Source organism: Acanthopagrus latus, chromosome 1, assembly GCF_904848185.1.
Source record: "Acanthopagrus latus isolate v.2019 chromosome 1, fAcaLat1.1, whole genome shotgun sequence".
NCBI lineage: Eukaryota > Metazoa > Chordata > Actinopteri > Spariformes > Sparidae > Acanthopagrus > Acanthopagrus latus.
The window spans coordinates 16,888,632-16,912,402 of NC_051039.1; the positions used below are offsets into that span (position 1 = coordinate 16,888,632).

Here is a 23,771-nt window from a genome sequence, read left to right on the forward strand (position 1 = left end):
TTAAGAGTTTGTTTAAGTTCTGACAAACCGAACAAGGGACATGGACTCATGGTTTCCATAAAGGTATGGATTTGGAGGAGGGAAGGAGTCTTTTATTCTGTCCATTAGTTTTAAAATCAGTCTCTAGTGATTACAGATAGCAACCTGGGACAATGTCAACTATTCACGCTGTGAACGGCTTTGTATGTTGTACTGGCGTCAGTCCGGTATTGTCACGTTCATACAAAGGCCAAATTATATTCACACAAAATACCAAAGTGCAGACTGCTGTTTAAATACATTTATGCTGTCAAATTTGATAATTCACAATATTTTTGTCACATGATGAAATGATCTGGCACACTTGTGAGCCTGCAGATAAGTGATAAAAATCACTCCCAAAAAACTCTGAAAACTTCACTGCTTAATTGTTTAATAAAAATAAAACATATTGTAAAGTTTTAGGCATGGACACACTTACCGTTGAGCTTGAGGGGTGTTTGTGACAGTTGCAGCCTTAGCAGCAGCGGCGGCGGCGGCAGCAGCAGCAAGCGCCTGCAAGAATCAGACGACATGTTGTCAGAAAATGTTGAAGCAACACCACTTATATAGGTACAAAGATTTTAGCCTGCAACAATTTCTTACCTCATTTTTCTTCTTGTTCTCTGACGCCTGATTGGCCTCCCCAAACTTTTTTGCTAGCCGCGCTATCTTGGCCTAAACAAATAGCAGACAGAGAAGTGTCCTTGAGATGTGTGCCATCCTTATATAACTGGAATTAGCTGCTCCTTGACTACATACTTCTAAACCAGCAAAAAAGCATCTTAAAAGGCTGCATGTGTTCTTGTTATAAAAAAATTACATTACAAGATCAGCATCTCCTTACTTGGAGTGTGTTAATTGCAGTTTGGTGTTTATTGGCACAGTCGATCTTGTCCACTCTGTCCTTCAGCTCTTCGAAATGTTGGTCAAAAATGGTCGCCTGCAAGGCTCTCAACCGTTCATCTACCAGCTGTTGCACAATCTAAAAAGGTGCAAAACAGAGTTTAGTATGACATGTTCAATATCCATGTGCACAAAGCAGAGACTTTTTGGAAACATTCTGGTCAACAGGATAGTTTAATACCAACCTTTTCAAGTTTATGGTGACTGCCAGCTTTTGCAGTGATTTTAAGTTCCAGTTGTGCCTCCAGTTCCTCACGTTCCACTTTGGGTCTCTTGCCGTCTCTTTTTATGGTTTGTTCTTCTTTGTCATTACCTTCTGATAAAGTGCGCTTCAGTCCCGAGGTTGAGCCCTTGTCCTCTTGCACTACTTGGGAAACAAAGACCATGTCAGGTTTGTACCCTATGTGTGTCATTCATTCTCCTTAATCTTTAATGCATTCTTTGCCTACTTGCACTCTTCTGTTTGAGGACTAAGTCAATCTCAGTTGAAGGAGGATTGAAAGAACATGCATCTTGCATCTTTCAGTTTCACTTTTGACTAGGAAAACTAGTTGGCATAATTCCAGAGACATAAGTCCAATTATCTTTATACTGAACTTTACACTGGATGTGTAGCTAAAAAAAGAGCTTAAGCACAGATCTACACTTCCCTCCAAAAGCTTAAAAAGTTTTAGTACCTTGGGATGGTCTGGCCTGTTTAAAATCATATTTTATGCTTTGCTATTCTGCAAGCACACCCCTCAAGTTGTATTAAATGGTTAATCTGTAGCAATAAGGTTAATTGCTACAGATTAACCATTTAATACAACTTGAATGTGTTCTCATTATCCTCTCGATTTTATTTATAAAACTTACAGATCTGCAAAATATGACTTTATGAATCTTAAAGTAGAATTTTATGTCACATGTTTCAACTTGCATAATATCTTCTGTAACTTTGGAGGTCCTATGTAGAGTCTCATTTAGTGACATGACCTCAATAGGGCATATTTTTGACAAAATCTTTGCAGTTTGACCCATATTGGGGCCTGCAGGATATTCATCTGCCCAGAATTGATATTTGAGTCAATACTTTATCAATGGGGAGTAGTCATCGTAAAGCTATCAGACATAAAGTATACTCTCTCATACCTGTACTGGATGGTGGAGTGGATGACGGCCGAGATGGTTTTGTGGTTTTACCATCTTCAGTTTTAATCTCTTTGGTCTCTACTTTCACTGTATTGACCTCCATCTTCGCCTCATTTTTTAGTGATCCCTTCTTCACATCCTCTTTTTCTTTCTCCTCTTCTTTGTTTTCCAATTTGACTTTCTTTTCTTGATTTACATCCACACTAGAGGACGATGCTGGACGAGATGAAGAAGGACATGGTGGAAAAGTGGAAGTGGTACATTTCGGGGAAGAGGGATTTTCATCTATTATTTTAGCTGTGGAGGCCTCTGAGTCCTTGGCCTTTATAGTGTCATTTTCTGTCTCCATTGGTTCTGTGCAGTCAGTTACTGGAGGAGCCGCAGATGAACATGGATCTGAATCTTTAGAGGAATCCTTTGCCGAATCCACAGCTGAATCCTTTGTTGCAGTTTTTTCAGCCTAAGGAAGAGCGTAATTAAACAAAAAATAATTAAACATCTTTGGAATCTCAATCTATTAACATTTCAGCATCAACCCTCACAGTCTGAACAAATCCAATATAAATCCAGTTGGTTCATGGTCGATCTTAAAGAGTGAAAGTTTGTGACAATCTCTAAGTTTTACCTCTTTCTTTTTCTCCTCTGAGTTCATCTCTGCATCTTTTTCCTTATTGTCCTTAGATTCTGTTGATGCTTGTGTAACTGACTCCTTTGGAGAAGACGGTGAAGAACCTTTTTTCTCGTCATCATCGTCTTCGTCCTGCATCTTTTTCAGTTCAAAGTTAAGAGAGTGGAATGGTGATGTTGGAGAAGTTTCATCCTTTGCTTTTGGGCTTTGTGAAGAAGCAGGGGAAGGGGACAGATTTAGGGACAGGAACGGAGCAGGAGAGCTGAGAGAGGCCAGAGAGGCAGGGGATGTAGCGGGGGGTGAGTTAGAGTCCGAAATGTTGTTTTGCTCCTTGTCCGCCACTTTTTGTCCATCCTCTTTGTGAGTGCCGTTCATCAGAGGTGGCGAAGGTGCCTCAGACAGAGCTGGGGCCGCTGTCAACAAGGTGCTGTGAAGACTCTCAAGTTGCTGTCGATCACTGATCTTCATAGTTTTCCTAGCACGGAAAATCTTCTTCTTCTCCTCTGTCACAACAACTTCCATTGCTGCCTGTGGAGTGACAAGGAGAGATTAGATGCTATGAAAAAGGCATGATGAGTCGAGGAAAGATCTATAAAACCACAATGACAGCTGCTAGAATGCACAGTCACTGTCCGCTTATGAACCTGTCCTGGCCATTGCGTACTGCACAGCAAAGAAAGGGCTGCAGAGTTTCAGGGAAACCACTAGAGGTCAATGGAGAGCCCCATGGCTTTCTTGCTTGTTCTTTTCTAGAAGGTTCTTCTTTCATAGAGATCTGCATGCCAAAATGTTCCCTAACAGCCTGTTTCCTTACAAATTTGACTCAGTATCAAAGCTAAATCAGACAGATCCATACTGCCTGATTACACAATGTTGTCTGTCCTAAAAAGTCTGGGTGCAGCTCAGTATGTCAGACTGCATTTTGCATGTCAGTCAGAAAAGCTTGAACTGCTCTAACAAATTCCCTTTATCTTAAATTTTCTGATTAACCCAAGGATTTCATGTTTACCTGAGCCCCGATTCAGAAATGGCAGTTAAGTTAACAACAGCAGCAACCCAGCGTCTTCCCATCCCCCCACGTTCCTATTGGCTCAACCCTCAACAAATCAGAAGAGGCAAACTGAGGCTGTGTTGGCAGCAGTAAAGAGGCTATGTAAAGCATGAAAGATTGACCGTACACAGTTCTGATTGTTGCACACGTCACAATGTTCAAGCTAGTTGTCATGTTTTTTATGTATTCATTTATATGTATGTGATGCTTTTATCATCTGTCTCTAGAAGTCAAACAAAAAAGCAATTACTTGTGTGCTGCAGTAGAATTCTCATTTTACATTCAGTAGCAAACAAGAAATGTGCTACAATATTATGTAAAATGCAGTGTACACACTAAATTAATCATGAATGAATAACTCACCTTCAAACCGAAAGGTTCCTGCTCATGGATTTACCACAGAATTCTTCGGCAATCTGAGGAAAAAAAGAGATGTATTTTTTAAGTCAATTTTATATCATAGCTTCAAATTGCGAATATAACATCAACTTTGGGTAAAAACCACAGGCCATGCAAATCAAACTGTAACCCTAAATTTCGCTCCACTGAATTAAGCTGTCTGTCTCCATCCCTCGAGCTGTAACTGAGCCCTTGGCTCCAAAGGAAGAATTTTTTTCTGGGGGTCACAGCAAATCTCTTAACACTGGAAGTAAAATTTTGTTGATGACAATTACGTATATATCCACATTTATTAACAATTGATGAAATTAAATCACACCATACAACAGACCCCCCATCAGGACCTGAACATGTAAAGGACACTGATAGCACCCATCATTTTGTCAATACAATAATACTGTTCTTTGCCAACAAAGCTTTACAAAATTAATTTTCTCCTTTATCTAATTTTTTCTTTGTGTAAAATCATTTTTGTTGCAGTCTTAGCAATTTTGAGATGTTTCTGCTGTAGCCTTAACAACTAAGACATTGAGTGACAGAGATAAAGCTCGATCCAAACTTATATCAACAATGCAGTATAACAACTAAAAAGCTGTTTGCAAGCAAGACAGCAGGCTAACAGAACCCAGTTAGATACGTGAAATTCTAACCAAAGCACACAAAGAGGCCAAGAAGAAAAACATTCAAAACAAGCTAGGGGCTCGTTCCAGAACCGTGGACAGAGAGGGAAGAGCCATTAACACTAACAACTTCTCCGACCTGTATTTCAGCTCATGAATCTGCAGCCATGACAAAAGCAGACATGTTCAGATAGAAGATATTGCATGTAGACAAATGTGTCTGTCAGTTGAAGCATATGGATAGATCAGATAAAACCAGTTACTATACTGACATTATCTTTCAATCTTATTTGGTGAAAGAAATAAGCGGCTTCAGTTTGACACTGTAAAATTGGTTAGCTTTACTATTACTACACTGTTAACCTTAAAGACTGCAACAGACAGGGCCATCTGAAAAGGATTTGTTTAATTTAACTATGTGTACTTTACAACTTAGCAAGCTTTTACATGTGCGATGGAAAAAGCAACAATCACTCAGATGACTGACAGGGACTAAGTGTATACTTTACACTTTAAAGCTCATGCAGCACACTGAGATGCTGGCGCATACGCACTATGAGCCATTCCTGCTCTGCTGTCATATCAGCAATGACAAACTTCTGTGGAAAGATATTTCAGCATAACTGCTTTGAATTTAACCGTAAAAAAGCATCATGTCAAAAGCAAGGATGTAAAGTAAAGAGCGATGTAAAGTGCAAGCACGATCACCAGTACAATTCACATTCCAATGTTATTGCACACTGCGCAGAGCATAATATCCCCTCCCCCATCCTACGGCCTCATTTACTGCGCCTGGATTCAGTTCAGAAACTCAAAATGGCCACCAGCTCTGCTGTTTGCTGCCAGACTGAGCTCTCACTAGCTAGCTGAACAGGATTCTCTATCATACAAATCTGGTTGGAGTACCATCCTGCTTCATATGGATTTTCTCATCAGCCGGAGGCTTCAGCAAGAAATTTTATTATATAAACTTTGTTAAAAAGTGTTTAGTTAGCCAAACTTTAACATAATAAAAAAGTTTTTTTTTCTTTCTTTAAATCTCTAAATACATTATATGAAGATCAACTCATTCAGCTTATCAGTTCAATTTAGTAATAGGGTTATCTGTTGCTACTGTGAGTGAGTCTGAATCTTACACTCACTTCAAGTGTCAGATGAGAATGCTCAGATATAGGTGTGGCAGTTAATGCACGCCTCCAATCAGGTCTCTGAAAACTAAAAATAATTTCTAACAAAGATAAAAAAGGCACTGGTGCTTAAATTCTCAGAAAAGCTTCTTTTACACTTAAGAATATTCATTTTAAGCCTTGCCCAGACAAATTAATATGTCTAAGGTGAAAATGCATGAGTCTGAATATAAACCCAATGATGTTTTATGCATGTCATGCTTGTTTCCTGTGACACTACGCAATGACTGCTGACACTACACATTTATTCCCATTATCCTTTGAAATAATTGATGCATCTTCACTTTCACACAACTCTACTGATGATAAGTTTGACAGGAGTCAATCGAGTCAGTCTGACTTGCTCTAATTTCAATGCACAGAAGACAGCTTACATAATCACCAGCACATTTCTATAATACGTTTACTTTTATTATTTTTTATTCATTTATTTTTTAATTGCTTCAATTGACTGTGTTCATTGTTAGACTGTCTTCTCAGTCTAGCTTTGGTAACTAGGCTACCATACAACAAGAAGTTTTCCCAAATGCCTTTGTGCTGAGCTGGGGGCATCAAAAACAGAAGACAAGGAAAGATTGTCTACCTTCGCTCTGGTTTAAGACAACTTCCTTTCTCTCAAGTTGCAAAACAAGTGCTTTTTGTCTCAGAGCTCTTCCTCTGCAAACCTCTGTTTCAACACCAGGTGAGTAGCTATTTTGCTGCTGGACCAATGTTGTAAAGTGGCAGTAACTCAAACTAGACATGCAAGTCTCTCCAACTAATCTCAGTCTGCAACTGTCTGCGACAGTTTAAGCCTCTCTGGTGCCAAGCAAACAAGAAAAACGTAGCATTCCCATCTCCCATATAAGAGGAACATGAAAACATTTTCCTTCATGACAAAGGTTAAAATGTTGACGATGCAACCATATTTCAACATTATCACATACTCTGCATTAAATCTTGACAAACATGATTCAAGGCTGTTCTGAAGATGATAAGAAAACTGATTACAAACTCAAAGTACAAGCCATTTCAGAGATATAGTTCATAGTAAGTATCATCAAGTATCTGCATTTTGGCAAAGCAAGTTAGCCCCCCTAGAACAGCATCCACTGTGATACATGTTTTTAATGGAGTATTATTCTTCTCCATTAGCATGTATGTCTCAACTGATGGAAATGAGAGCATTTTTTTTAAATGGGTTTCTATCCAACACACAGATTGATTTCCAAACCTTTGTCTACCATTACCAGCTATGCTCTGGCACTCTGTGATGGCAACACCAAAAAACGCATCATGATGCTTCATTAAAACACCGAAACGTTTTATCTACACACTGTACAGTCCGTGAGTAAACCCCAGTGCAGCATGAAAAAATAAAGAGCAACAAGCAAGTTCAGTAGAAATATCCACTCTAACAGTTGGCAGAGCTTTGCAGGGCCACTTTAGGTGAATAAAAAAATAAATTCAAGCAGCAATTTCGTAGGCGCACTCCAACTCTTACATGTTGTTTCAAAACAGAAAAACTACTTATACAATTATTTCATGTTCGGTATGATGAGAGGATACCCAAATTCTGTCCCAAGCTTTTTGCCACAACAACAGTCCTCCCACCATTTGACCTGCCATGGTACATTAAAACAAGACTGGTATTAATTGAATATATGTTTGAATAAACACAATCCAGCAGGTTTGATATGCAGCAAGACAAAGCTACATCAAGACAAAACAAATAAATACAAAAAAAATGATTGTTCGTAATGCTTTAGCTGCATGACACCTGCAAGATTCACATACAGACAGGATTTATATCACACAACTACATATATGTTGACAGCACTATAAATATATGAATGCAAAGGCTTAAATGTGTATTGATGCAGAACATGCACCTTCAAGTTAAGTTTCGTGACTGAGCTCAAAGTTACAAGCATGACCAAGAACAGGCGATGTTTAAGAACTAGCATGCTACCGGTTATCGCGCGCAGTGTTGCAGGTAACAAAATGGCTCTACCGGCGCTTTTGATCAGCTAAAGCTAGAGAAACTTTACAGCAAACTCCTTGGCACTGACAGAATGTATGAAATGAATGTTTCCCTTTAAAAAAAACAAAACAAAACAAACAAGCAATAAGCCAAAAATGTGTCTTCAACTAGCATAGAACCCTCTAATAGAAGCCAGAGATAACCTTGAGAAGAGTGCAAAGCTGCAATGAGAAAAAAGCTGAGTTAGAACTAAACTATTGAGAGAAATATCAAACATGCTTTAAAAGCAAAGAAATGTCCACCTTTAGCAGGATGCGTGGGATTGAGGCCTTCCATGTATTTGTTGATTGTGAGAACAGGGAGCGACTGAGAGGCCAGCAGCAGAACATAAAAGAAAAGAGGAGGGGCTCAGTTAGGACTCGTCCATCTTGTTCCTTGCAGGGGTATGTTCTATAAAAGGGTGTGTGGCTAACAAGAGCCTATAATCAAAGCCTTTAAAAGGAAGCTTAGTCCAATGCCCCTGACACAGCATTCTGCTGTAATTGACACTATGAAAGGAAAAAAAAAAGATAATTTTCTAATTCTCTCTGATGACACTCCTAGACTCCATGATATATTTGCAAGTGTCACAAATGCACACAAATGACATCTTATGCCAGCAACATTTTGATGTACAGTGTGGTGATTATCAAAACCAACCCTAGCTAGCAGCGCACAGACAGAGAGGAAGTACACTGCACAGACTGTTGCTAAGCAACACCCATCCCCCAACTCTAGCACAAACTAGTCCACAGTATGGAAATCTACAGCCAGCACGGACTAAACCATTCTGACAGGGGGCAGGGGGGACCCTTCTCTCTAAAATAACACCATAGGCAAAGAAAGCTTAATAACAAAAAATAAGGTCAAGGACATGACTGTAACACACAGAAATACAACTTGAGTGCAGAGCTTGACCTTTATTATAGTTCCATATTTTTAACGTGAGAAACTTGTATGTATATAAAGTTTCTCACTTACTTTTTTATGATGGTGCTATATTGGTTTATTTTCACCAGTCAAACAAAAGACAAAATTAGAAACTTTGACATAGCTTAAATAAAACCTTTCCTCTGGCCTCTCCCCTGAAATTTTGATAGATTATATCTAAACTGCTCACATACGCATGTGCAGTAGTCCGAGCACTTGCTTCCACTGAGCTGAGTGCATGGTTAGCGTCAGCCTACTACAGTCCTCTAAATGATCTGACCTTTGTGGAAGACATGAGGACCGTACGCAGGATGTAATGTGATCGCACATATCAGCTCTCTTGTAGTTCATGCAGAGGGCTGAGCCATCATGAACTGGGCTAAATCTATGGAATTGATAAGTTTTATAGTTCGCTTTAGTGTTCTGTTTGTTAAAACACCACAGAAATTGGATCCTACTTTATCCCTCAAAACACATCTCGCGACACACTGTAGCCTCTTCCTCGAATGTCTATTGCTCTTCCCTGTGTTTCCACTTTAAAAAAAAACATGACACAAGCTTTGGAGAATCTCTATTTTTGACTTCCCAGAAAAAATGAAATTGACTGGACCAGACTCTGTGATTTTCTCTTATACCCCTCGATCTCCCACTATTGGAGAGTGGGTTTTGATCGGAACAAACTAGAAAAAACACTATGTCCAGGAGGCATCTTTTTTTAAACAACAGTGTTCACCTAGAAAAGAGGACTTGAGAAAATGAGGATGTATAAATAATTTGTTGAGCTTAATAATGGGCCAAGTGTCTTAAAAGGCCTGAAAAAATGCCAAAGTTATGGGGAAGAGCCTGGTTCAGACTGTTTCACCTTTTCTTTCTTCTTCTTTTTAAAAGAAACTGTTACTTCTTAAGGCTCCATCTTTGGTTACACTGACCAAACAAGTGGCACAAAAACTGTCATTATATGTGATATCAAGCCATAACCAGCAAAGAAAGAACAAGCCATTTTTAACATGACAAAGCAACACAACGTGCACTTTAGTCGCGGCCTAGCTAGCGGCGCACAGCCAGCGCTAAATTGCACACCCACAGCACACTCAACCTAGAGACAGCTGCACCCTCCCTCCCCTGTCTCTCTCTCTCTCACACACACACACACAGACACACACGTGCTCTTTCTCTCTCTCTCTGGAACAGCCTCTCCAAGTCAACATGGACTGAACCATTCTGATGCAGGGAGGGAGTGGGGGTGGGGCGTTCTAAACAAAAGAGATAAAGAATGAAGTATTCAAGTAATCGAACAGTCAAAGGGCAGTAACAGATTTGCTAAATGAGGACAGGGAGTTTTACTTACTTGAGTTTTCCACAGAAAACTTAACTGCTAAAATTAGGATTTCTTAACCTGATGTTCTTGGATAAGTCGATGAAAGCCAAAGAAAGTACTTTCCTCAGAAAACACTTTTCATGAATTAGCACAGCTATGGTATTTGAGATTTAAAGATTATCTCAGCAAAACACTTTTTTTAGTCAAGTACAAAAACAAAACACATTGCCTTTTAGACTCACAGTCTCATGCTAGCTGCGCACAGCAAGAAATTAGAGCACAGCTTGACACACTAGGCAGCCTCTAACCGCCCAGCCTCTCCCACAGCAAGGACGGCCGCTGGTGAAAAGACTGAACCATTCCAACACAGGGGTGGCTCTTGACTCAAGAGGAACAAAGAACACCTACCTATAAACTCAAAAATATAATGTATGCATTATCGCTTCCCTCATAAAAGTTTGCACCATTATGTTCTTCACAAAATACTTCAGGTAATTTTCTGACATGACTGATTGAAACTCATAACAGACAGGGAAATGGGTTGCTGCATAAGTAGCAGACAGTATGTCATTGCTAATTACAATGAACCTTCAATGGCAACCTTCACCTGTCTTCATCAAAAGCCCTGTTGTGAGGGTAAATAAAACCTTGTTGAGTGTTCTTTGCCCATCCCCCCTTTCTGCTTCTGCAGAAACACAAAATGGCCACCAGCGCTGCTGTGAGCAGCATGCTGAGCACAGGCGTGAGCAGATCTTATTACAAACTCCGCCTCCTAAAAAAAAATCTGCAGAAATCTCCATACTCATACAAAGACCTTGAGGGAAAACTTAACAAAAACTGACTCACTGAAAATAAGACTAGATTTATTATTTTAAATGTCACCTGTAAATCCTGGTTCAGAGATTCACTATTTTAGAGAGTAAAGAGCTCACACCAAGTAAAGGTTGAAGACCAAACAAAACCATTCTCAGCCATGCTGCTAAATGTTTTATTAACCTAAATCAATTTAACTGGGTAATAAAATAATGATTCTTCTTCAGCTGTCTGTTGTGCCTCAACTGATAAACCAGTAAACCTGACACTTAGCTGTCTCAGTTTCACAGGGTGCTGCTGGTCTCAGCCTCAACCAACCTCAAAAAAATGTTAGCAGTTATCTAATGTGAGAGATTTCTATGGAGGCTAAATACTGAATGGGGAAAAAAAGATGTCAGCTAGTGAGAGCCGAGCCTGCATTCCAACATTACTGCGCACAGTGCGCAGTGTTCCCCTCCCCCACCCTCACCCTCACCGCCTGCATCTGGATTCACTGAAACTCAAAATGGCCACCTGGTCTGTGCGCAGTCACACAGCCTGTTGTATCTTGCACAACATCTTATCATGTTACGGCAGCACCATGACATTAAAAGTAGTTCCTGTGTGCAAAAAAAACTATTTGTTAAATAGACCTACTAAAATATTATGAAAAACAGAGACATGCAAATTTCGCACGGTTCTCCTACAGCAGGTATCTCTATTTTTTAATCATAATACTGACTTTAATGTGACTTGAATTTTATTTGTACATTAACTTTTAACTTAATTCTTGCTGTTTCTTAAGACCCTATCTTGCTAACTGATTTTTCCAATAACATCCTGATTACAAGCAGTGATTGTGTAATCAGGAAAGGTTTGCTGGCTATGTACTGCTCTGTATGTAATCAGCGCCAAGATTCTGTCACATCAGTCCCTTGTCTATGGAGCTCTATATATTTGTCCTGTTGGCGTTTCCCCCGGAAGATCTCCACTTTCCATCAAAGAACAGGGACGTGCTAGTCGGGTGGACTGGAAACTCTGAATTGCCCAGAGGTGTGAAAATGAGTGTGGATTGGATGAGTGTCTCCGTAGATGTTAGCTTGGTGGCAGACTGACAAGCTGTGGTAGACGGTATTCTGCCTCTCACCCAAAGCAAGCAGGGAGAGAATCCAGTCCCTTATTATCCTGACTTGGGAAAGAAAGTGTTTTGATGGTCACACTTGTGAAATCCCACAAGCGGCAGTATGAATGGATAGAAAAATATATAGGATTTTAATGTTCATAATACATTTTACATATGCTGGCAAATGGTTTTTGCGACAATGCCTGAAGGTCACTCACTCAACCTCAAAGAGTTAATATACACACACTTAAAGTGAACTACATTCCAGAAAAAATACACATCATATATTAATATCCTGGCAAAGTGGAATAGACCACATTTCTCATATTCACATTGCATTTTATCTAACTTCTAGTACTTTATTATCACATGGGAGAGCATGAATAGATACAGTTTTGAGTTGGCTGGTATTTGACAGGAAAGAAACCTGATTGTAGACAAATGGACAGAGCGTAAAGGCGAACAATTCTCACACAGCAAAATATTACTTAGGAAAAAAAGGATATTTTCAAAAAATATTTTAATTGCTAGGCAATAGTCTGAAGGTACTGCCTCTTAGCCTATCATTGCCCAAACAATGTTCGCGTGTTTTTTTTAATCTGTTCTTTTAAATGAGTGGAGACTAGCAAGAGCTGGGTAGAAGGAAAAAAGGGAAGATAAACAGGGAGGGGGTGGGCAAAACCAGGAGTTCCAGTGTGAATCAAGCAAGCACATGGTGCTTATTCTTTAGCCATGCGCTTCTGAGGGTGGTTCATACAATGGCTGCAAAAAACACTATGAATGTTGAACACACTATATTGTAACCCATAAAAACAGCAGGTGAAAAATAAAGATAATCTAGGTTCCCTGAAGGTAAGTAATAATAACATATTTGGTTAATTGCAGAACTGAAATATATGCATGCAGTTGCTCCCTCCTTTATCTGGTAAATCTGTGATAACCTAAATACCATTTTTGGCGTATCTGCACTCAAGTCAGAACATATGAGCTTTAGCTAGCACCACACAGTCATAACTGAAGTCCACAGCCTGACACAGAGCGCCAACACCCCTCCCCCACACCGGCAGTCTGCTCCAGTCTGGAGTTTTACAGCCAAGCATGGACTAAACCATTGCAGCAAGAAGGGTGTTCTCATCAACAAGGGAGGGAGCTAGAGAGGTGAATGACAAACACAAAGCTCTCTAAACGATTCGAGCTATGCAGTTAGAAGTTAGTTTAAAACTGGATTGGTCTATGTTGAACAGGAAAATAGTCTTAGATTTCTAATTTTCCTAAACAGGTAGAAACTCCAAGCTTGGGCGGCTCTTCTCCTTGAGCTCTTTGATCAAATTTTCTCTCAATCTCAGTAACTCATCTACGTTTCGGCCACATTTCTGTTAAGTTGTTAGATAAAATGCTTTTAAAAGGAAGATTTTTAATAGTGGAATAAATCAGACACTATAAGCTGCTTTTTTCCTCTCTTCCATTTGGGCATGTGAGGAATAAGTTATGAGAAAAATGCAGATAGCTTTCTGCAAGAAATATAGAAAACAAATAGCTAACATTTACTGGGCTTAATGTTTTGGATTAGTCCATAAGCTAGCTTGCTCAACACTCCCCCCCCACTAATTTTCTCCTGATAGATCGCTTGCAGTGAATGCTACAGCACAAAATGGCTGCTGCTGCCACTGCTGCTGCTGTGCATGGTTACAGCAGAAAGCCTTCCTTTCACCAGGAACACAGCTGACTCTGCAATATGACTGTACATTTCTATTTTGCTAAAAAAAAAAAAAAAAAAAAAATCTCTCTGCTTTTTTCCCTGTAGGTTTGTTCTTTTGAGGTTGAGGTTTTTTGATCTACAATCTACAATACATTTTTCTACCTTTTATCTAACCTTTGACACTTTGTGAGTATTTATATAATCATTATGCATGAATCTCAAATACAGGACTGAAATGTTCTGCAGTAACCTAACTGGGTGCTAAACTGGAGCATAGCCGGATTTGTCTGGCGTTAGTCTCTCGTGTGCACACTCAATGAACCCCACAGTGCAGAAGAACAAGGAAATTTTAAACCCGGGTAGTCAAGCTTTTAGGCTTAATGCTCCACTGAACAACTGTGATAGGAATCATCAGGGCTCCATCTCAAAAGCTGTATCCATACTTAAATGTTACCTCCTTACCAAAACATCAGCAATCTTGTTAGACACTACAGACAATTGGACCTAAAATTTGGAAAACTGTTATTTCTTAATTTCTCATATTTTTGAGAAGGAACTGTCTCAAAGTGGATACTTTTGTTGGCATCTCATTGGGCAAGGTGTCTGTTGATCAATTAAACTTAATGTTTAGGCATGCTTTAAAGGAGCAATTTGTAAGATATGGCCTAATACCAGATCTCAATACCACTTTGTACCACAAGAGATGATAGTCCAGGTGCCAACATAGTTTCAAGCTGGGAGATATGTCAGGGGCACATCTCGTCTCACATGTGGAGCTAATTTATAATTTATCAATAATCATTTTTTTTATTCATGGTAAATGGCTCTGCTTTCAAACTTGATATGAACTAAATAGAACTCACAGAAAGTCTATAATCATTCTCCTCTCTGCCGCTTCATGCCTCTCTTCTTGTCCCCAGAGCCATAGTCCTGATTAGAGACACTGTAAAGCACCGCCACACTATATTCCCTCTCCTCAGTCTCACCTCCGTCAAATTGGAGGCTTTGCTCAGTCTTGTTTGGGCTTCCAGCATGTTCACTCCAATGCAAAGTTTTTTTCCACAAATACTCTAGGGCTACTGGCTCCAAGGTCTAATGAGCCATTAAATAATTAGCCAACAGTAGCTAGCTAGAGCCAAGGATAGGTAGCAAAGGGCAGTAGCTGCATTTGAAATTGTAAATTCTGGATATGTTTTTAAAAAATGATACCATGAATAATTATGAGCTGGAAAGCGCTTGAAACTACCTCTTCATGCACCATTTTAAACATCACAGTTGGCTGTGTTGGCAATTTTTGTCACAACATTTTTGAAAAGCTTGCACAACCCCAACAGCACGTTCTGTGACTGGCAATGCTGCAGATAACCTTAGCATAACAACTCGGACTACCTCAAATGTTTACCGCTGTCATGGTATTCCATGTCACAGACAGACTTCGAGAGAAGACACTGAGTCGTCTTCACCAAAGAAGAGACAAAAGACTGATCCTGACCTTCTGTGGGGTTCAGATTGTCTCAAAATTGCCAGCAAGGTAGCATTTCTGTTTTCACGTCTACATATACAATAGGGGTCTGTAATAAACAGGAGCTGGACGCTTGAGGCTTACAACTGCTCAACGCTTGCTGACCACTCAAGTTGAGCTTAACTTTTAACATCACAAAATCCCATTTCAGTTGCTGCTACAACTGCTATGCTGACGATGGCCAACTATTCTTCTTGAGACCATTTAACACTTAGGTGAAAGAACACTGAACATCACTAAATTGCTAGTGGTTTTCTTCAAGCAGATGCCATTTCACCACCCTCAGGAACAAAGAATAACTAAAGTAAGACCTGTAAATCACGGTGAACAATACTGTGTTAACTCAGTGAACTGTTTGTGACCTTATGGTGAACTCATGCAGGTGCTTGTCAGCTATCAGTTGGACCCCTGAAACTCCCTCCTTAAGTCTATGGGAGTCACTGCTTCAGCACTCCACTTATTTGTTTACTACACTGATGCTCTTTTGCAGCTAACATCCATTATAATTAATTTCCTATTCAGTCATGACAATTGCATTTCTCTGCATTTGGGAGATTGCTGGCACCATCACCACATGTTCACAGAAACACTATGCACTGTAAAAGGCCCTGAAACACCGAATTGACATCAAGGACCTATTTGCGACAAAGGCTGACTCTTGCATTGCCTAAACTCTCCTGAGTCTTGATCAAAAAACTTCATTCTGAACAAACCTTGAAGATCACAGCCTGCTTATACAGCCGTTTCTAAGAACATATAAAACAGATAAAGAAGCTGAGGAGAAAAAGAAGGAGAAAATGTACAAAATGGGGTGAAATTATGCATACTAAACAGTGACAGCCTCAAGGGGCTTTCCCTTTCTTTCTTTGGTTCTCCTTTCTTACACTGATCCACTAACCTGAACAGCCAATCAGTGGGATTTCTTTCATGGACAAGCTGCCTTTGTTGATTAACTTCATGTTCAATCACTATTGTTTTTGCACTGAATAATATTCAAAAGAAGGTAGACCCTTCATGTTGCTTTGCTTGTTTGTGGTGCATCTCTGCCTCACTTCGGTGGCAAGCTAGCAATCCATCAGTAATAGACTTGGAGCGTATTCTCCGTGGAGGAGAGTGGAGAGCCACTTTCAGGACATTGGTAGAACGTGCTGTGGATCAGCCGGTGAAACACGAGCATTATCTAAAGTGGCATCCTAGTGGAATCTGGGGCTAAGAAGTTGCTTTGCACAAAGTCAACAAATATCCTTTTCTATAATTACATCGCCATCTAAGGTTGCAGAACCCAAAATACTTCCACACAGCTCAGGATGGCCCTGCTTGCTGGTGTCGTTCATTTTTGTAGCAAACAACTTAACCTTGTAAGCTTGGTTAACTGATAGGTCAGTAAGGCATGCAATGTGCCAATGTGATTCTTTCTTTTCTTACGTTTGTCATCCACCACCTTAACAGCAAGTCATCTTTAAGGACAAAATAACAAGTTGATTAGCCGTACTACCTCAGCAAGAGGGGAATAAGAGAGAACCTGCATGTATTTTACCAACTTTCTTGTCAAGAAGGAAGGATTGACCAGTATGAGAGGGGAAAAGGCTACTGTCACTAGATTAAGTAAAACACAAAGCGTTGTTTTGACAACTTTTAAATAAACTGAAACTTGCTAGTAGCCATCAACTTTAAAATATGTTCCGATCTATTCTCTGTCTGCAAGCTGGGCATGGGTTCGGTATTTCTGGTTTCAGCATTGGTTGGAGGCAGCGCATTTGCAGGCTTTTTCGGTTCAGGAAGAAATCTTTTGACCCACAGGGAACTCTAGTTGGAATTTGAATAGCTCCCTTAGCCCCTTTTATACAGAGACCCCGCAACTACGGCACCCAAATGCTTTGAGTACTTTTCCGACAGAATGCAACCGCAACAGTGCAATCTGAGACCCATTATTTCGAATGGCTTGCACTGCGTGACGGCAGTTTTACACTAGGCTACAAGGCCTGGTCCATAAATGACTCTGAAGACCCCATAATGCCTCTACCTCTGACAGAACACCAAAGCAAAAAGGTGAGCCTCGGTCACGGTCATTGTTAACTTCATGGCTAACCATTTCATTCACCAGGCTTCAAGCAAGACCCAGCTTGTCTTGAGCTGTGAGGAGGTGTAGTGCTTATTCCCAGCCAAACACCTTAAACTTTACACACCAGAGGTCATGTTAACCTAGTATCCTCCATTATTGACAGACTTTTTAACAATATTGCAAAAAATGCCACTCACTCCTGTAAAAACTACTCAATGGTGTTTTGAGGCCAAAAAATCTTGACTCCCCGGTTGTGAAAATACCTGGATTGCTGAACAATTTAGTGCCCATGCAACTTGAATGCGGGGTAAAATAATTTGAGGTTTGTGAGAGATGTGAAGCTCGAAATAATGTATCCATAATTTTACAGACGCTTCTCTCATAATGTTACTATTGTTGTTTCCTCTTCTTTAGCAACTGTTTCCGGAGCATATGAGACGTGAAATGTGATGTCAGTGGCACTTAAGATAAAAATCACAGACAACCTGTCTTGCCTGTGAGAAGTGGTAATGGGGTCAATAGGCGATTTACGTATTTGACGTTACTCAGGCAACCTATGCACTGAAACGGCTTCAAATATTCAGTATCGATATGAATGGGAAATTTCTAATCTTCACAACACTAGCACTCAGACATGCAAACGACAGGTAAAATTGACATTTAATTTACATTTACAGTGTGCAGTGTATGTGTTTACTATTATTTATTATTGTTTATTGTTATATTGAACTGTCCTTTGGCTGCTGTGACGCACAAATGTCCCCATTTGAGGGAGTGATAAAGGAATTTCTGATTCTGATTCTAATGAAAGATGAAAAATGGTGGTATTTGTGTTGTCATAGCATTCATGCAGTGAACTCTTAAGTCTACACGAATGGAGCGGACACATTTAATTGTAATGCATAAGGCATTGGGAGTGGGAGGAGAGACTTGTGAGTAAATGCAAGCCTGAACATATGATTGACGTCTATGTTGCAGTTTCTCTCTCAAAACCTTACATGATGAAAAATCATCTACAATGGTTTTTAAAATGGTGGTTTGAGTGTAATTATTATCATTATTTGAGATTAACAGCATGTTTAGTCAGTGTATTGCATACATGTTGTAAGCACTAGTGTTTTCCATAGAAATTACAAATAAGGATAAAATTAGCATGATATGGCTCACCTTAAAATAGACATGCATGTATGTAAGGTTGACTAATTCATTATAGCCCATGTGTGAAATGCAAAGTACAAATTTAAAACAAGCCTTTCTAATTATCAGCATGGCAGGTTATAAATGATGAATAACAAACACAGGGTATTTTGAGACTTAACCAAGATCATATTTCTTACCACTCTCATTTTCAGCCTGAAGCAAAGAAACCAGCTGTAACTGGTTGAAGCCGGTTCTCACATAAAAATACAGGATTAGAACCTGCTATCATTCCCGAATTGATTTTCATCAACAGAGTTTATAACAACGGCATTGAAATGAAGCAGAAATGTTTAGTTATGATGAGATGAGAAACATGCACAGTAATTAAAAACAAGCTCAATTCTTTATGTAGAAATATATATGTTCAAATAATGAGGACGGGGTTGACATCTTAATCAATATTTACGACCCCACAAGAGCATTTTCTGCTTATATATTTGATATGATATTTGCATTGGCATATTTTATGGATTTTTGTGTCACTACCATTATCTTTACAAAATTTCTTTTTCATAGTCATTCGAAAGGGCTGACCTCTTTGAATCATAAAGAACATAATGCCATATTTGCTCTCTATCATCTACCAACGATCTAATGAGACAGCGACACCGCTTAGTCGAAACGAAACATATTAAATTATCTTATAATACTGCTTAATATAGGCACACTCAAGATCCACATGCATTTCATTTATGCGGGTGAATACACCACAGATGTGTAAAGCTGACAGTACAGAGGCCAAGGACGTATGTGGGTTGGGGTTTCCATGGACCTGTGGTGGATCATGGGCCAGCAGCTGCACAGCACTGACTTACATTTGGCACCAGACCTGTATAAACCAGGACTGAGAAAGGAGACACTGACAGGCACATACACTCTTCTTCTCACCAAATGAAGGACATTTGGAGGTCTAAATTTTTAACTAAGACCAATTTTCTTATCCTCACATTTAGTAGAGATTTGCATATTGCTAGCCCTTGAAATTGACATAGCATTTGTAATATCTGTGGGAAGCTTCATTGATTTCATTGGATGAAAGGTAAATAAATTTAGCTATGTAAAAAATAACTGACTCTGACATCGACAGGAAAGCTTTTGAAAAATGTAGGTGGAGCCTCTTAAGGCTGCTTCCTCTTCAGCAGAGAAAAAAACAGACTGAAGCATTACAAGTGCACCATGTGAGCACTGCCACTGGTGAGGTGGGGGAGGTGACGCTAGAAACAGGGCTGTACCATGTCCTCAAAGGTAAAAAGAAAACTGAACAAACTCACTCTGTATGAACTAAATTGAGACGTCAAAAAACATCACGGATATGACAAAACAGTCCAGTTCTGCAGACTGCCACCTTCCCCAAACTGGGGCTGACTTATGGCTCTCAGCTATATATAGCAAACACTGAATTGATCACTTATCTGCACATCACTTAATCTGAATAAAAGAAAGGATGCTGATTAGTTTTTTTCCTCTTTTGTAAACACATAGGAAAGGACAAGGGAAAAACCGCAAAACTCTTGTATTACCATTGACATTAAGCCACACCCACATCCTGGGACAGTGTGGTGCATGGAAAATTACTGGTCTGTACCACTTTTGACCAAGAGGGGGGTTGAAATGTAGAGGATGCAGCAGATTCCTCTTCACATAGACTGCTTTGGATTCTGTGCCATTAGGGCCCAAATTCAGTGCTGATTTTCATCTTGAAGACACTCTAATAATCTCCATCAAATAATGGATGGGTTTAAAAGAAGCCAAAAATTCCTTTCTGAAGCTCTATCAGAGGTGTTGATTAAATTGGCAAAGTTGATTTATTGTTTTACCATTACCTATACCACTCATTACCTCTAGGTAGACAACTTCTAATCAAAACATGTCTTCATTTTTCCCCTCCCCCCAACTGCCACCTCTGCAGTGTTGCTGGAAGTGCCTGCTGCTTGTTTTAGCACCAACACATTAGTCGCCTCACTGACTCGGTAGGGTTGGACCTTTGAGAATTTAGTTAAAATAAACAACACAAATGTGTGTTTCCAGTTCCTAAATAGGGAAGTCACTGAAATACAATAAAAAGTGTTTGACTACTTGATAATGAGTGGTGTGTGTTAAATCAGAGAACTGTGTCGTTTTTTCCCTTCTTGTTCATTGTGTGTGTTTTTATCCTCCAAGTGTTCTTCGACCAAGTCACCACTGCTTAGCAACAAGAACAGGGTAGCGATATGAGAGCAGCTTTGTTCGAAAAAGGAATTCATAACATAAACATAAAAAAACAAAAGATGTTACAAGCATAAACAGAAAGTTTTCACTTTCTAATATTTGATTAAATTCTAATCAAATTAGCAATTCAACAGATCCGTAAAAGCAATTTACAAGACTGTGTAGCTTGCGACATTGCTTTCACAAAACTAAAATTTCAGAAACATACGTTCTAATGTTTATAAAAAAGTAAAAATGACAGTTCAAGTGACTAGAAAAATATCGATTCAACAAGTCATTATGGTAGTTATCCGCTCAGCTAGCGTCAAAGCAAGTCCTAGCTAACCTTACTTTCAACGCCCGCGACAGACCCAAATAGTAGGGCTCACTTTAAAATGTGCCACACACACCAAAAAAACCCAGAAAAACTACTGTCAGTAAGTCTTGTCCTAATGTTCATATTCATAACAAAAAAAATCCCAGAAGTAACATCTACCTGCATCAGTTAAGCTATGAAAGCTGCTTGGCTAGCATGCTAGTAAACACCTCGACTCACCGACTCTTCGCGTCGCCTTGCGATGTTCCCGCGATTTTCAGTCTGGATCCGCAGCAGACTGCCTCCTCCTCCTCCTCCAGCTGCTGCTAAACTCTTCCGGAGGTGTTTATGTGTCGCCGATGTGGTCGGGGTGGTATAATTAACCACAGCTTTCTACGAACAATGGAGAAACTGGCGAGTTGTGCCACAACAACTGTAGGGTTGTGCAGTCGCGGACTCGACCGACTGCTCTCCTCTTTCGCTCAACGAACAGGCTCCTCCTCTTTTCGAGCACAGAGACGTCAGCCGTTGGTCGGCGGTGTTAACGCTCTTTTTTTTTCCTGTCGCCCTACCGGCAGCGGTGTTGAAGTCGGTGTAGCTAAAGCCGGCAAGGTAGGTATGAACAGCTCCGGGACGTGGTGGATCGGTTTGTATGAATGATCTGCAGGACTGAACACGAGTGTGTGTTAGAGCCACGGCAGCAGCAGCACCTCTGCTCGGAGTAGCCAAACTGCAGTGTGGTTGAGAGAGCCCGACAGAGCCCGCCGGTCGGCAGTGGGGACAACAGGGAGCAGAACATTAGCATGGGAAGGGAGGAGGGGGAGGGGGCTGTGGCAGTCTTTGACCGCGACAAGCAAGCAGACAGACAGACTGCGGGGCTGAGGGGGAGGGATCAGATGGTGGAGGAGGAGTCACAAGAACAACAGCCTGAGAAAGTGTTAAGTGCACATGGTGGTGTTAGTGTAGGTTTGTATGATATACATTTTATGATTGTAGGTGTGTGCGAGGTCCACTGCGGGATGTATGCAAATGACCTTGAGAGGTTTGCTCTCCATGTTAACTGTTTAAGGTAAAAGTTAAAAAAAAAAAAATGGCACACGTGAGACAAGAAGACGGTCTGACCCTGATTATCTGGGGAGCACAAAGCCAGCCAGGATTGTAAAACTGGAAAAGTTGTTTTCTAAAAGTGATGGCACAGTTTTCCTGTATTTTCTCTTTATGTTTTTGTTCTGTGATTTCATGGATTTTCAGAAGAAGGAAGACAAGAAATCAAGGACAAGTGTTTTTTGTATTCATAGCCTCCTTTAAAAAAAATCCATTAGCCTACATAAATGAACAACATATGGTCTGCTTTTCTGACCTTATACAGCATTATGCAGGTCAGCCATTTTGTTGACTCACTTCTTTGTAGTAGACTTGTAGTTCCCCAGGAGGCCAGCAGAGGGAGAATTATAGTGCTCTTCCTATCATTGAGCGTTAAAATGTCTCTGTCCTCATGGATAAACCCTTTGCACCTACTGTAGTCTGTGTCACAGCTCGCCCTCTTGCAGGTCCATGTGATCTGAAGAAGGAGTTGGTAGCTGTGCTCTCCTTTGCCTTGTGTTTCTCTCTGTCACCTGTGCACTCGCACACCACAGAAGGTCTGCAGTGCTAGTCTGAAGGATGCATTAAGGTTAGGCAAGTGTCTTTTGTCATCTACATGTGAGAACAAATCCAGCTAGGCTTCCTCTCTTTTATATTGACATTTTTCAAAATAACAGCTCTTTTGTACGGGGAACTATATGCAGATCACAGGCTCCATTAGGCAGCGCTGAAACAGAAACAGCCTGTAGATCAATAATACAGCTGGAACTGCCATGATACCCTATGGTGTGTCTGGTGTTTCATTGTTAAGAGTCTGCAATGAATGAACGATAAAAAGTAAAAAGATATTGCAGTGGTTGAAGAATTTGCGCTGAAATTTCCACCCAAAAATGGAGTAAACCCCCACATATTACATAACTCAGATATTTATCATTCGATATGATCATTTCAGAAAGGTTTTAAAAATTACGTTATATTCTACATTTTTACGTAATTCAGTTTTGGGGCACTTGAACAAGTATGCTCCCTGTGCAAAGTAAAAGATAGACATCGAAAATGCGGTCAGTGTTACAATTGGCTTAACATTTGCTTGTTGTTGGCTGAAGGAAAAAAACATGCAGAAGTGAAGAAAAAAGAGAAACCAGACGTAGAGATTGGGCGTGCTGAACAGCCAGCAGACAGCCAGCACATTGACTGCCTTTAACCGGAGTTCAACAAGATGAATCAGGCAAGGGTCTGCTGATAAGCGCAGATGAATGACAATAGAGCCAAACACACCAGAAGAACTACAAGTGATAGTCAGTCATTTAGGGCATTTAGACTTATGCAAAAACAGGAAACCCGTTCCAAAAAAAAGTAGCAACAAAGAGTTCCTCATCAGGACAGCTGAGGGCACAGTAGTTTAAAATATCACTTTGGACAATTACAATTATGATAGTGACATGTTTCTATGAATATTGGGCGATAGCTGCTGAAAAGTGAGCCATGGGAAATGTGTGGTCACAACAAACAAATGCACAAAAGACATGTGCCTGCTAACATACTGGCTGAGTGTAAACAGGTTACATAAATGGGTAAAGCAGCCAAATTATGCAAT

At 40.1% G+C, this 23,771-nt stretch overlaps 1 protein-coding gene across 8 annotated transcripts in view; it reads right to left on the reverse strand.

The window, feature by feature from the left end:
• Window positions 1-21,927, reverse strand: part of LOC119018170 (activating transcription factor 7 interacting protein) — a 31,741-nt gene extending 9,814 nt beyond the window's left edge. Inside the window, exons 1-9 of one of the 8 annotated variants that reach the window (XM_037095644.1) lie at window positions 21,332-21,926; window positions 8,206-8,269; window positions 4,098-4,150; window positions 2,681-3,211; window positions 2,056-2,515; window positions 1,110-1,291; window positions 866-1,003; window positions 625-696; window positions 461-534 (exon numbers count right to left, since the gene is read on the reverse strand). In XM_037095644.1, coding sequence (XP_036951539.1) covers window positions 461-534; window positions 625-696; window positions 866-1,003; window positions 1,110-1,291; window positions 2,056-2,515; window positions 2,681-3,205 — 1,451 coding nt within the window. In that variant the 5' untranslated portion in view covers window positions 3,206-3,211; window positions 4,098-4,150; window positions 8,206-8,269; window positions 21,332-21,926. Of the gene's footprint in view, window positions 1-460; window positions 535-624; window positions 697-865; window positions 1,004-1,109; window positions 1,292-2,055; window positions 2,516-2,680; window positions 3,212-4,097; window positions 4,151-8,205; window positions 8,270-10,220; window positions 10,288-10,432; window positions 10,499-21,331 lie in introns of those variants that run through there. The other 7 variants (XM_037095693.1, XM_037095685.1, XM_037095679.1 and 4 more) reach the window with 7 other exon arrangements.
• Window positions 21,928-23,771: the final 1,844 nt, after the last annotated feature.